Source organism: Coffea arabica, chromosome 2e (genome assembly GCF_036785885.1).
Source record: "Coffea arabica cultivar ET-39 chromosome 2e, Coffea Arabica ET-39 HiFi, whole genome shotgun sequence".
In the NCBI taxonomy this organism is placed as follows: domain Eukaryota; kingdom Viridiplantae; phylum Streptophyta; class Magnoliopsida; order Gentianales; family Rubiaceae; genus Coffea; species Coffea arabica.
This window is the reverse complement of record NC_092313.1, coordinates 73,217,136-73,231,785: the sequence shown is the minus strand read 5'-3', so window position 1 is coordinate 73,231,785 and position 14,650 is coordinate 73,217,136. Positions and strand designations below refer to the sequence as shown.

The following is a 14,650-nucleotide window of genomic DNA, read 5'->3' as shown; positions in this document are numbered from 1 at the left end:
TATTTAATTAGTATGCCACCATCAAGCCTTTAAGGCTCGGTGGGATGGGAGTTAAAGGTTCAAAACTTGTCTCACACTAATTACTACAAGTGTGGCTTTTTAAATCTAGACGGGTGTGTAGTGCACTCGTCTGGTCCGATGGTGGTTCAATTCTCGTCGGCGGAGTGTCGAAGAACAAAATTAGTATGTTACACCGCCTCTTTCGCCCCATCAAACGACAATAAGAAGTCCTACATTTTTCTCCCAACCCAAAGAGATTATGTAGTAATAAACTTTCCTATTCCTCACGTCAAAGTCGTGAGTATAAATTTAGCAACAAAAAAAAAAGAACCAAAGTAAGGAAATAATAGAGTTCTTCAAAGGTTTCATTATAGTTCATTGGGACTGTTATATATAAAAATTCTTTAATTTAGTCGAGAAAATTTTGGTTTAATAGTTAAGGTTGAAATTTCGGAATTTAAAGACGGACTTAAATTGGCATATTTAGCACTTTTTCCATTGCATGTGACATTCTTACTAAACGTTGTGGTAATAAAATAACGTACAGGTATTCCTTTTCACTTCAAATAAGGAAATTCCATAAAGTCATATTTCTCCAATAGACATTTAATAATAATAACAAACTAAATTTATAGGAAGAACTCAAATGGGCAAAGACGAAATTAAAAAACCTTCCCTAAATATTCTTGTCTTCACCTTACACTCTTAGAACATCAAAAAATTATTCTCATGCACAAATAGTTAAAATTTTTTTTCTAGCCCCACAAAACATATCTCCACTGCTCACTCCCCTATACATAGTCATTCTTCCTTAGATCCGTGACAGGCATACACACTCCCCCCCACACCCAAAAAGCCCCCATAGCACATACCAAATCTCTGTCCTCCCGTCCCTTGTCCCCACCTCCCCTGTCCTGGAAGGTGGAAAATTTTACTATAAATTATCTTCTTATTCTTTCCTTGTAAAAAGATTGTCAAAATCTTTTCCCATTACATGACACATTTGTCATTGTGATTGGTACATAAATTTCGACATTTAGAGCTCCAAATTGTAAAGCAAAGTAGCAAAAAAAAAAGCACACAAGTTTGCTAAAACCATTTCTTTAAATTTATTTATTTTACAAGATTTGGGTAGTGCAGAAAACGAAAAAAGAAAGAGTTTTAGAGCTTGAGAGTTAGAGCCATGGGGAATCAGCAGCTCATGGGATTGTGGGGTGTGGTGATATTTGTTGTTGGGCTTGGTTTTAGCGGGTGGGGTGTAGAAAGTTTTGAATTTGATGAGCTGTTTTACAACAGAACTGAGAATTTATCATCATTCCTGGAGTCTGGACATGGTTATGCTGCTCCTAAGCCTCTCATGGTTGGCCTTACCCTTATTCGAGGAGCTGCTGCTCAAGGGGCTGGTACAAGTTTCCTTGTTATGGTTTTTTTTTTCTTTCTTAGATTATGTTTTTATCCTTGCTTCTCTGGTTTGGAAGTCTTAATTGAGTATAAAGCACGAAACTTTACTGTTTTTACATTTAAATATGTCCTTATTCATATTTGTGACGGATTGATTGTTGGTTTTTTTCCTCAAGCATATATGCTATAAGCTGAAATTGATTAATGCAATAATGCATTCTTATTATTCTTTTCCCAGTTAGGATTTTTCTTTTTGGGTAAGTAGATATGTTTTCTAGATCTCCGACTTTGCTATTATCTGCTAGATTATCCATCTTAAGTCAGGTTATTGTAATGTGATTCTTTCTTTCCAGATTATTGGTCTCAAAATCTGTTTTCATTTGTTATTTTTGTTATTATTGGTCTCAAAATCTGTTTTTCCTTTGTTGATATGATTTTCCACTTGTTTTGGCTCGAAAGTTAGTAAAGTGACATGATGAAGAGGTTTTTGTCTTCTTGTTTATTTATTACTATTACCATGACGCATTTCAAGATATGAGTCTCGGTAGTAGATGAGATGATGGTGACTGGTGGCTGGTGACTGGTGAGCAGATAGATGTCATTATTCACATCAATTTTTCTGTTGTTGGACTATACGTATTCATTTTGAACACGTTTCGTAATTTCTTGAAATTTGATTTTGGGCTGTTTTCATAAACAGTGGGCGATTATGTGTGTTTGGCCAGAATATTATTTGAAATAATTACTGTAGTACTTTTTGTGATGTGATATATGTGAGATAAAAAAGTAATTGAGAATATAACAAGGTGGATTAAAAAATGTGTTTATGATACAAACGAAATATTATTCATGATGATTCAGCAATCCAAACACAAATTTGAAGATTAAAACTCTTTACCATTGGAAATATATTGTAAATTTATTACTGAAACTGAGGTTCAGTTTTGGAGAATGTGTTGAGGCACTTCTTGAGAAGAGGTAATTTGTAGCAGTAGCGATGTGACTGGGAAGAATTTTCTTGTATTTCACTCTTGCAGTGTGCTTGGATGGAACGCTACCCGGTTATCACATTCATCGCGGATTTGGATCAGGGGCAAACAGTTGGCTTATTCAATTGGAGGTTCGTCAGACATCTTATTATTTAGATACAGTAATGGATTCCTAAAAATGTTAAAATTTCAGGTCTATAAATGTTTATTTCTGTTGATTTTGTTTGTCTCAATGACAAATAATTATCAGCCTAAAATAGACTCCATCAGGTTGTGCGGCATCTTCTGTTTTCTAAACTAGACTAATGCTTCAATTGTGTTTTTTCCAACTGTTTTACTCTCTCCATCTTCTTCCCAGTTACAGGAATTATCCAAAATATTGTGATACCCATTTTCAGTTACAATTATTTAGTGTTCTGCAGCAAGCTAGGGGTGTATAAATGTACACTCTTCTTTCACTCAAAAATACAAGAGGAGCAAATTCTTTGTTATTATTCTTTAGATGTTATCTGGGATCTTGGATGCTTAGTTGCTTGTATGCTGCAATACTCCCGGCATGTTGACACTGTTGTTAGACCACATTCTGAATTTTCAAGATTTTGTGGCAGGGTGGAGGATGGTGCAACTCCATTAGATCATGTGTTTACAGGAAAACAACAAGACGTGGATCTTCAACACATATGGAAAAGCAGATACCTTTTACAGGAATACTCAGCAATAAACCAGAAGAAAATCCAGGTTTTCATCCAAAATTTTGCACGAGATATACTTACTGCTTTGTATTCTCTACTATGTTTCTTTGCCCTTGCTTTACATTCCATGGATTAAATGTTGTTGCTTGGTTCTTACTAATTGGTTCATTTGCAGACTTTTTTAATTGGAACAGAATAAAGGTTCGTTATTGCGATGGAGCTTCTTTCGCAGGGGAAGGTGAAGATAAGGTGGGTGATCGCATGTTTGTCTTCAATTTTTTTTTCTTCGATATTGCTACATGTGCGGACTACTCAAGTAAACCAATGAACTAGAACAAAAAACTAAGTTTTGAAATTGCACAGACGTACTTGGTATTCCCACTAAGACTTGCTTTCTGCTAATCATTTTCTAATGCCTAAAGTACCTAAAATGTTTGCCTTGGACTTCCTTTACAAGCAATGTTCACCCTGTATTTCATTACTATGAGCTTGCTGACTAACCAGAGGGAGGAGTTCGTTAACCACTGCTATTGAAGGCACCTTGTGTGTTTGACTTGGAGAATTGCTTGCATAGTTGATTTTAAGCCAAATGAAGTTTACACCCCTTTTGGGGCTTTTCATGCTACATGGTTTAAACATTCTTCTTGTGACAGGAATCGTGTAATCATTCTTCAGTTTTTGTGACAAGTGGGTGGAAGTTCGTAATTTATACAAGTAACAATCTTATCTTCATTCAGGTTGCACAGCTGCAGTTTAGAGGGCAACGAATTTGGCATGCTGCAATGGAAGATTTGATGTCAAAGGGAATGCACTCTGCTGACAGGGTATTGGTTTGGAATGTTATCTTATTGCACATTCCTTTCTGATATCCTATGGTCTTCTATATTTTCTAATTCTTAGTTATGTTTCAGGCCCTTCTTTCAGGATGCTCTGCTGGTGGTCTAGCTTCTATATTGCACTGTGATGAATTCCGTGAGTTGTTTCCATCAAGTACTAAAGTGAAGTGCCTGAGCGATGCTGGATTGTTTATGGATTCGTAATGTCAAATTTCTTGATTCACTCTTTTCTTGTGTCGAAGTTCCATTTTCTCATCTCTGCAGCTATTAGGTTTTCTTAAATTCTTTATTGGATATTGTGTTTTTGTAGGATTGATGTATCTGGTGGGCACAGCATGAGGAACTTCTTTGCTGGCGTGGTTAACTTGCAGGTATTTTTGAAATGAAACATTTCTTGATCATTTCCTTTAAGACTAGCATCTTAAGAAAGTTTCATTCTTCTTATGCTTCTGGTAGAATATTGAACATTTTCACAGTTTCTTGTTTGCAATACCTGTTGTAATGTTTAATAGAAGTTGTTAGGGCTACATATCTGTTTCTACCATCCTTGAGGAGATAATTTTGGTTAAAGCTTTCGAAGAGGATGGTTGGTAGAAACGTGGAACATTACTGTTTGTTTGGAGGGACTTATATGTATCTTATTTTGCACAAGTCAAAAGTTAAATTCAAATTGGTTGTAAAACACATTAAGCTGAGTCAAAAAATTTTGCATGCATAAGTTGAGTGATCAAAAAAAGAAGGCTGTCGACTTTTCAGACTCTGCATCTTTGTGGCAAGTTTCTGTGAAAATAACTCCAACAAACATAAAACATCAGGAACAAGTCCTGTTTAGATCACACACTGAAGTTATGTTCTTGGTTTCATTGTTAAACTGACTCAGCTAATGGTCTTCCGTTTATTGCCAGGGTGTTGCCAAGAACCTGCCAAGTACGTGTACTACATATCGGGATCCAACTTCAGTAAGTCTTTTTCATCTTTACTGCCACAATTGTGGCAATGCTGTTATACTAGAGAATTTTCATGTTTCCAAGTTCACAGTTGATTTTCATTTTCTTTTTCAGTGCTTCTTCCCTCAGAACCTGATTGACAACGTAAAAACTCCTCTTTTTATTCTTAATGCTGCCTATGATTCATGGCAGGTAATGTAACCTCTGTCATGAGTATTTCTTGTGCTAGGTGCAGATTTTTCTGAATGATGGGAATGAGAAATTAATTATTTGGCATTCTCATTTTTTTTTTATTCAGGTCCAGGCTAGCTTAGCTCCTCCTGCAGCTGATCCTCATGGAACTTGGCATGACTGTAAACTGAACCATGCAAAATGTTCTGCTTCACAGATCCGATTCCTGCAAGGTAACCTCTGTCAACTGAGTTACCGAAGCTGCTTTAGATGCTTTGGAGATGCAGGGTTGAATACTAATTCAATGTTCTTTGTTAGCAGCTTTTAGGATTCGTATGCTAAATTCCGTGAGAAGCTTTGCAATGTCCGGACAAAATGGGTTGTTCATAAATTCCTGCTTTGCTCACTGCCAATCAGAGAGGCAGGATACATGGTTTGCAGATGACTCTCCTGCTATCAGCAACAAGGTATGCTATTGGCTACTAACTTTTTAGGTCTCATTATGGCATCCACTTTTTTGACTCATTTGCTGCGATGAAAATGCTTGCATTAGACCGAAGTCGCATTTTGGAATGACTTGGATAAGATAACAATAGCACGTGTCATACTCAATGTCTGTATTAACCGACTTTAAGGTTAAGTATAGCAGAGAGAAAAGATGAACATGCGAATGATAACTTGGTGAAATTGAATCACATTTGTGTAGTCCAATGAAAATATTTGCAAGAATGGCTTAATTTCATAGTGATGACTCTCCAGAAGATTAATTCTAATCCGATTGTGATACTTACAGTTGAATCTGAAAATCAGGAACCATGAGATGAAACTTATTATCCAAATGTAACACTAGGGCAGCAATTTTGAATACGCTACAGTATCTATGAACATGGGGTGACGAGTTTCCTCGGTTAAATCAGGAGTCATATTGATGATTTTATTGCTGGTTCATGGGAAGTAGGAGATTGGGCTCATAGACTTCTCTGTCTTGCTTAGCTAATTACTTTGCATACATTACATGCTCCATGATTTTCATATCCACGTACGTCTGCAGTATCTTTTACCTTTTCACTTTTCCTCTGACTGAGATCTGTTGTGGGCATTACCGTTCTTGTTTAGTAAAAATTTTAAAAGGGTCTTGTTCAACTGATGCTCTAAATCATGCAGGGCATTGCACTTGCTGTTGGAGATTGGTATTTTGATCGGACAGGCATCAAGGCTATCGACTGTGCATATCCATGTGATAAAACATGTCACAACCTGGTTTTCAAATAGGCCAGATGCTCGCTTATTGAGATTATCAAATTAGTTCAATTGATATAATCATCTTGGTGAGAAATTTCACCTCCCATTTATTAGTTACAGCCTTAGATTTGTGTATCGCCATGTAGACAATAAAGATACCAATAGGTGAGTAAGTTACAAGGGTGGATGTACTTCACACTTACTCGCACAGGAAATGAAATGAGAGACAAGATTTACTTGTTTCACATGAATTGGCTAAATGCAAGTAATATTTGGGGGTTCATTTCTGCATTAGTTTTCCCTGGATTTTCACTTTTCATGAGGATCCAATAGGTTCCGGCTTCGCCACTTTCTTGGTCTGGCATCCTTCCTTTAATCTCCATATCAATCAGCAGTTTACTGTGAGTAGCTCTTATTTTGCTTAAACAGGCTTACTTTAGGATGGTAATGAAGAACACAAGAGGGGGATTCAACAGGGCATCACCATTATGCAGTAACTGTGCCTGCTGACAGTTTTGATGCAACGAACTGTAGTCTCTTGTCGATTTTGAATTGGGATTACAAATGCATGTTTTGAAGCTGGAATCCAATCAAAATTCTATGTTTGATAAAATCTTAATATGCCATGACATGATGTCAAATCCAATTTTTTTTTTCTAGAATTACTAATTGTCAACGAGTTTATCCTTTTGAGACAGAAAAAGTCCCTAAAAAATACTATGTACTAATATCTGACACCCATGATCAAATAGCAAATGACAGTTTGGCAGAGGTTCTGCCTCAAGTTTAACGTTGAGGTTTCTAGAACTATTTTTTTTTTTTTTTCAGCAACGGTAATTTTTGTATTGATAGACAAAAGGATACACACTTATATGAGCAAAGGCTCAAGAAACAACTATACACAAGTGTTAGACACACTGAGGATTGATCTATTCCTCATCCTGAAATATGCCTAAGGCATAACCACTAATCAGTTCACATCTGGAGTCTAATCTCCTATCTAAACAAAAGGAGCATTTCAGAAATAAAGCTCTTAAATTGTTAATATCATCGGCCAAAGTAGCTCTTAAATTGTTAATAAAGCTCTTAAAAGGAGGTTTCTAGAACTATTTATCAGTTGATTCTCTACCTTTGACTCTTTTAAATTACTCAAGACAATCAATACTCTAATGCCCAATTAGCAGTAACGCCAAAAGAATCAATGAATACTCCACAAGAGCAATTCATCATTAGGGATTATAAATTTTACCCTTTAAGGAATAGTAGTGATTTTGTATTTCTTAGTACTGAAAACTTTTCAATACAATTTTACAGTATTGGAAACACCATTTTTTTTTTTTTTAACCCTGAAAACACCTAGTGTGTTTGGATTGCACCTTATTTACATACACTGACTCACTTGCATTATCAACACTTAAACAATTGCAGAAATAAGATAATACACTATTTTAGATTGGTAGCCGTACTGTGGTTTCGAGGCAACTCAGACAGTGGGGTACTCATTTTTTTAGGTCTCATTCTAGAATGCCCTTCTCTATATTTAAAAAGAAACTTGCTGCTTCAATCTTGTATGTGGTTTATTATGAATTGGGAGGAAGAAGACCTGACTTAATAGTAGTATTATCTGACGGAGGAGGATAAGTAAAGCCAGCAAGCCAAGTTGAGTAGTTGCAGAAGACTGCGCCATTTGGACTTTCGTAAATCAGAATTGATTAAATTAATTTTCTAAAAGCATTTTTTTAAAAAAGAAATTAGTACTGGGAGGAAAGGAGATACAAGCAAACTACAGAAGAGCATGTCCTTGGGGGATTCCATGTTTGATTGATGGTTTTTGGCATCTAAAATTCATTAATTGCAAGGAATAATGCACAAGAAAGGTAGGGTCTCCTAAGTCATGTCTGTTATCTTGATTCTGATTAGAAATTGTGAGATGAAGTATTCATTCACTCCATTATTTTTTGCTAATAATGGTACAACTCTGTAGTTTTTAATGTCATTGCTACTGTATAATGTCTAATTTCATATTACAACTTGTGCAGGTAAACCCTGGAAAAACGTAGTTGAAAAAATGGAAGAGAAGATTGTCGCAATCTTCGGTTTACATGAGCAAATCAATATGGAATCAGACAGGATTTTGTTCCTACGCAAATTACAGCCTTTTTTTTTTTTGGCAGCAAAATTTGTAATAAACCTCTTGGGTTGTAGCAGCCATTAGAGCAAATAGCATGCAGGGGTCCAGTTTATGGCTTTTTATTTGGAGAAACTAAGGAAAGTCCCACAGCTTAGGACAGAAAGAAACCTTTTCACTGCAATAGTTTCCCATTACCGAAATGTTTCTAGGACTAAGATATGTACGCCAACGAGGCATTATTGTGCAGGGCCTAAATATTAACGCCGGCAGCCTCAAATTCGGCGCATTTAGTCAATTACATCAAGACGTCATTGCATATAAATTCTTCCAGTTTCTTGAATAGTTGGAGTTAAAAAAGTGGAATGAAAAGTAAAAAGATTCAAGACGTGATGGCACAGGATAGAGTAGGGCGAGCTATAATTCCTGTTTCCCTCAGATCCCGGATTACTTGACTAATTAATTTTGTACTTCTTTTTTTGACCTTCCAACCATGTTGACATCTTTTTCACGACAACTGTTGGATCAAGATTCGAATCCTGAATCTGACATTCTTGAGAGAATTCTAAGAGCCCTCTCTAGTCATAAAATACTAGTACATCCTCAATTATATGCAAAAAATAACTCAACTAATTAATCTTGTATCAAATAAGAATGGATTGAGTAGTACAGAGATCGTTCTCAATTACGAGACCAGGATTTGAATCTTCAACCCAACAATGGAAGAATTCTAATAGTAATAGATAATTAATTTTTTAGGTGGCACAGAACAAATTACTATTACCAGAGTCAACCTTTAAGGTCGATCCATCCAACATTCCTGTTCACAATTTTGATGCCTAGTGTCCGTACATGACTTTTCTCTATGTATGACCTACCCTTATCCCCAAGACGTCTTTTCTTTGCCAAATGCAAAATGAGACATTTACAAAATAACGTGCAATTTAATTTCAGTTGTCCATGATTGTCAAGACAACGATCAACTTCTTCACCAAAAAAAAAAAAAAAAAAAAGAAAAGAAAAAATCTTAAGCAGACATTTCATTGATTTATCACTAATTTGACACATTCATTCTTTGAAATAAGTTGGTCCGGGTACCATGAAATATGAGGAGGCTAGAAAATTTACATTGTGAAAATGAGCACCTCTTTTTCTTGGTGACTTCAATGGCTAGCAATTGCTGCATCTTTATGTAATTAAGAATTCTTCTCCTCAGCAGACTGGCTGTATATGCTTCGCATGTTAGTTAGTTTGTCATCCAGAATGGAATATCAAAATGATAAAATATGCAAGAATTTAATCACCTCCATCATCATTGCGACGGTCTCCACCATTATTGTCACTATCATTTTCATTTTTTTTCCCCTTCATGCCTTACGTTCTTTACTCATCCACAGCTTATCAATCATATGATTCCTTTTGTGTTTTATTTAACTTTATCTGAAGAAAAATATTGCATTTGAAAAGTTCAATCCTGAGTTTTCAAAACAGAACTTGCATTCACTTTGTTGCCATCTCATCTCATGATCCCTCTTCAAGAATCCCATTTCAATTTTATAAAATTTTTTTTGTTTCCTTCTGTCTTAAAAGAACTGTGGGTCCAAAATAGAAGGGCTCAATAATTTGGTTCACATGCATTCATAGCTGCAACAAGTATATACAATTACATAGCTCCGTATGGTTGCAAGAAAGAAGAAGATACCGCCAATGAGACATATATATTGAATTAACACAGGAGGGGGCTACCTATTTGTGTGTGCACGTGGGCACACACGAAGGTGACTGTGGCTCATTACCCCACCATACATACATAGTTTCATGTGTGGTTTCATTCATGATTTTCGATGGGGCTTTCCTGATTCTTCAAATCCTGGGCTTCCATGGCTGAAATTTTCTCTGAATTATTTGGTAGTTCCCCCGGTAGATGTTCCAAGATTAAATTGTCTGCTAGTCATGTACTTTTGGATCAGGGGCCTTATGGATTCAGGCCTCCAATTCATTAGAAATAATTGCATTGATGAAGTGTGGGTGGACGCCACGCCGAAGCTTCAATCAGGGTTCTGTTATGTGTATAAATGCAGCATCAAAATAAAATTTGTTGAGAAAAATTTATCAGACGATATGATGTAGCTGATCTTGGTCACAAATTATTGAAAGTTTTAAAAGTTAGAATAAAAAACTTCACCGTCACCTTTGACTAATTTAATTAATCACCGTGCTCATGAAAGTTAGAATAGAAAAATTTTCGACTAAATTAATGGCCGTGCTCGTGCTTGAGTGCTCGCCTCTTGAGGGAGGATTCAGGCGGCTTATCCGTGTGCTTTTCCTCAAGTAAGAGTAGCACAGCAGGAGTTGTAACTTTCTAAAGAGGAAAAGGGGGCCTGGGATGGGAATGTAGGATGGTCCCCTGCAATGCATGCTGCAGTCCACTTCAGAAAACGGGAGTTCGAATTGATTTGCTTTCAGGAATGGTGAAAATGAAAGATGGACTCCACAGTCCACACTATGTACACATCTCGGTGTAAACCAATAATTCTAACCAACCAGTATGAGGGAGAGGGAGATAAGATCGCTTGAGCTTTAGTGGGAAAAGGGTAATAAACCACAATAGCCAAAAGTTGGGAGCTTCTGTTCAATGAGAACTAGGAAATGTGAGCACTCTCTCCTTGATAGAAATGTAACCCTCGTTAGGCTGGCAGCGCCCTCTCCTTCTCTTTTGCCCATTTTTCGATTCTGTCACGTTCTTTGCTTCCAAGAAAAGATGGAATTTTTCCTTTCCACTCCCTTATCTTCCTGAAATATCAGCATCAAGTTGTGTCATCAAGGGTCCCCTCTTCATGTGTACCTCCCAGAAGTAGTAAAGGTTTAGACCCCTATAGGACATGTCAATCAGTATCCGTATTAATAGAATTGCATTCCGGTTATGGCCTCTTTTGAGCTCCTACGCAACCAATAATACATTACCTTCTAAAATAGTCCTTGAATACTTGAAGTGTCTCCCCACACCACACTTCCACAAGTACCTCATCAGAGTCCAGTTCACACCTCTTCAAAATTGTGGTTTGCAAATAATTTACGATATGAATTTGTCAGCTCCTTGCATTGGATTGGATATATAAATATATATATATATATATATATTGAATTGGAAATTCTTGAAAAGCTGATGACCGATTCTCGAGTCACATTTAGTACCCTATGAAAAGTATAATTGGACGTGGAACTTATGGCTTTTATAAGGTTGAAAGTCGTTTTCCTTTTATATGTATATATTGACTAACAGTAGTTTGACAGCTCTTTACGCTGTGGGGTTTCTCTTTCCAGCTTTCTATAGGAAAGTGCCATCTTTTCGTGCATCCCAACCTATCAAATTCACATTTCTTCTTCCAAGTAGGCTGTTTTAGATGGAAAATCAGAGGCAGACAATATAATTTCTTGCCTTCAAAACAACCCATCCAGCCCACATAGGGAGGAGAAGTGACTTAAAGACTGTAAAAAAGTGGAAACCATCCCCATCTGCAGGAGACAACCGTAGCCTCATAGACAACCAATTAATGGAAAAAAATGAGGGGTACCTTGAATCTTGCGTTAGAGAAAAGCATTTATGCCCCTTCTTTCTTTCAGCCATAGTACCTTATCATAAAGGGCCAATACTGAAAGAGATATCTATCTATATATGTAGCCGTACTAGATAAATAGTACTAGTTACTAATGTCAAAAAAGCAATGAAGGAACAACTTCTCAGAAAACCCAAAAGGATTTAGGTAAGCATGTCATCAGAGATAGTCACTATCTTGGAAAGAATAAATTTTTTTTTTTCTTTTAAGGTCGAATAGGAGAATTAACAAGAAGTGGTTACAACGGTTAAAACTGAAAAGAAATAGGAAAGCCATTGATTGTTGTTTTAACAGACAGAATAATTATTGTTTGACAGACAAAATTACAACCTGTAATTCCAAATTAAAATAATAAAGCACGGAATAAGAGGGTAATTAAAAATAATTAACAAAAAAAAAAAAAGAGAAGAAGACTTGTTCTAGAATCAAGAACTCATAACACAGAAGATGAAGATGAACAGGCATAAATTTGCTTTTCCTATGATTGTATAGACCTATTTACAGAATAAGAATAGAGAGGACTGGACTCTATAGCGCACACCTGTTTTAATTAGTAGCTCCTCCAAAATTGAATTGGGAAGCTAAGAAAATTGACCAAAAGCAGCAGGAAGTCTTTGGAAATGCTTATTATATAGTTCAGCAACAGCCTGAATTGTCGGTTGCTGCTGATGGTGGTGGTTCTGAAGCCAACTTGTCGTAGTACTCACTGATCCTTCGGGCGCTGTAAAACTTATCCCTGATTTTGTCTCGGCACTGTAAATATCTTGCGCCGTTTGATTTTGAATTGTTGCAGCAGCACTATTACTGAGTAAAAATGGGGCCTGAAGATATTCAGTCCACTTAATATCTTCCGTGTCGCCTACCGATGAGTGGATATGGACTATATCTTTCTCAGCTTTTCCACAATCAGCCGCTCCCCAGGAAAAGCCATTGTTGTCGAAGAATGAACAGTTGCTTTGCAATTCAATACTACTGCTGCTTGCATTGCTGGTGCTACCATTGTTAGCACTGATTGCGCAAGCATCCCAGCTCGGGAATTTGTTCACATTAAAATTCCCCAGTGAATTATTTTCTGATGGAAGGCTAATGGATGGCTTCATACGTGCCGAAGGCGCGCTCATAATCGAATTTGACATGGCAGAATTGAACTGATCAGAAACCATTTCAGCAGACCTGGAGGTTGTTAAATTGAAGAAGGAAGGAGCATTTGGATTCATGGAAAGCCCAATGTTCGTCGATGATCCGTAATTCAACTGTTGAAAAGAGAAATAGTCCTGCAAGTCAGGAGGCTTGGAACTGGAGTTGGAGCTTTCATGACTTGTAAGAAACCTATTCAAGAAGAACTCATGGGTCGGTGGGGGTGTTGTTGTCATATTATTACAGTTGCTTTCTATTAACGGATAGCGGTCCACAGTCACAGCTGAAGATGGCTTTGGCTTTTCTACGGCCATTTTCTGTTCAGAACTCTCAGCAGCAGCTTCACCATAATTCAGTTGATCATTTGATCCTTCGGATGTTTTCTCATTATTTTTGCTTGTTGCTGATCCTTTCTCTTCATTTTCAGCCTCAGGGATCGGCTGGTGAGTGTTGGGGTCAATACCTCTTTGCCTAAGCTTTTTCTTGATTGAAGAATTCCAAAGATTCTTGATTTCATTATCAGTTCTTCCAGGTAACTTCGCCGCTATCTGGGACCATCTGAACAAAGCACAAAAAAGGCCATTGAATATAATAAAGTGGGAATATAGTCCTCAGACCAATGCATGGTAATAATGCAGAAGACAAATAAAATTACCTGTTGCCAAGAACTGCATGCAATTCAATTATCAAATTCTCCTCCTCTAAAGAAAATGTCCCTCTTTTCAAATCAGGCCTCAAGTAGTTGATCCACCTTAACCTGCAGCTCTTCCCACATCTTTGAAGTCCTGCAAAGTTATCCCCAAAAAGAGATTTTTTTAAAAAAAATCAGCAAACAGTGCATTTCTCTTTTGCATTTGTACAAATGAAATCCGGTGGGAGACGACCGCCCATACCTGCAAGTTTAGGAACTGAGCTCCAACAGCCATGGCCGTATTTGGTTATGTGTTTTATGAGTTTTTCATCTTCTTCAGGAGACCACAGGCCTTTCCTTAGCTTCTGCTTATAGCAACAAGAATGCCTTCCCATATTTAGTGTAACTTTAGCAGTAATATTGCTGGAGGGAGAAGGGGGGAAGGGGTTGGAGGGAGTTGTTTGTTTTGGATGATGAAAAAAAAAAAGAGGCCTAGAAAACGAAATGGTAGCCTGGTCGGGAATCAAATTGAAAGGGAGGAGCCTTAAAAAGGGGGTCACATTCAGGCTTTCAGAAGCAAATTTTAAGATTACAGTATATTGATTTTAAAAAATTCATTTTGGCTTAATTTTCTACAAACGTGAAATGGAGCTCCAATATATGTGACTTGCATATGTCTCATCACTTTGGTTTGCAAAATTAATGACTTTGACAGCACTTGTGGGGTATAGACAGATATTTATTGGGTGGAAAAGAATGAATTCATGATATAAACTTGTGTAATTAATTGACTAAACAGATGCCTAATCAGTAATTAAAAGTATTTGATGGTACAAGTTCACATATTTGAAACAAGCTG

At 36.8% G+C, this 14,650-nt stretch overlaps 2 protein-coding genes across 2 annotated transcripts; one reads left to right on the top strand and one right to left on the bottom strand.

Moving 5' to 3' along the window:
• The first annotated feature begins 828 nt into the window (after nucleotides 1–828).
• Nucleotides 829–6,565, top strand: LOC113733048 (pectin acetylesterase 12-like). The gene is made up of 12 exons (XM_027259174.2): nucleotides 829–1,403; nucleotides 2,439–2,521; nucleotides 2,999–3,128; nucleotides 3,258–3,331; nucleotides 3,820–3,906; nucleotides 3,994–4,118; nucleotides 4,229–4,289; nucleotides 4,824–4,877; nucleotides 4,980–5,057; nucleotides 5,164–5,269; nucleotides 5,358–5,503; nucleotides 6,201–6,565. Exons 1-12 carry the CDS (start codon nucleotides 1,184–1,186, stop codon nucleotides 6,306–6,308), a joined length of 1,272 nt encoding a protein of 423 aa, XP_027114975.1. The 5' UTR covers nucleotides 829–1,183; the 3' UTR covers nucleotides 6,309–6,565.
• Nucleotides 6,566–12,372: 5,807 nt separating this feature from the next.
• Nucleotides 12,373–14,339, bottom strand: LOC113733047 (transcription factor MYB61). Its single transcript, XM_027259173.2, has 3 exons — nucleotides 14,054–14,339; nucleotides 13,816–13,945; nucleotides 12,373–13,718 (listed from the first exon to the last, which is right to left on the bottom strand). The coding sequence occupies exons 1-3, from the start codon at nucleotides 14,184–14,186 to the stop codon at nucleotides 12,605–12,607; spliced, it is 1,377 nt and encodes a 458-aa protein (XP_027114974.1). The 5' UTR covers nucleotides 14,187–14,339; the 3' UTR covers nucleotides 12,373–12,604.
• Between the last annotated feature and the right edge of the window lie 311 nt (nucleotides 14,340–14,650).

Coding starts and splice junctions, on each gene's coding strand:
- LOC113733048 (XM_027259174.2), top strand. CDS start 1,184: ATGGGGAATCAGCAGCTCATGGGATTGTGGGGTGTGGTGATATTTGTT. Junction 3,907..3,993: donor GAATGCACTCTGCTGACAGG/GTATTGGTTTGG, acceptor GTTATGTTTCAG/GCCCTTCTTTCAGGATGCTC. Junction 4,878..4,979: donor CATATCGGGATCCAACTTCA/GTAAGTCTTTTT, acceptor TTTCTTTTTCAG/TGCTTCTTCCCTCAGAACCT.
- LOC113733047 (XM_027259173.2), bottom strand. CDS start 14,186: ATGGGAAGGCATTCTTGTTGCTATAAGCAGAAGCTAAGGAAAGGCCTG. Junction 13,946..14,053: donor CTCAGTTCCTAAACTTGCAG/GTATGGGCGGTC, acceptor ATAACTTTGCAG/GACTTCAAAGATGTGGGAAG. Junction 13,719..13,815: donor CATGCAGTTCTTGGCAACAG/GTAATTTTATTT, acceptor TGCTTTGTTCAG/ATGGTCCCAGATAGCGGCGA.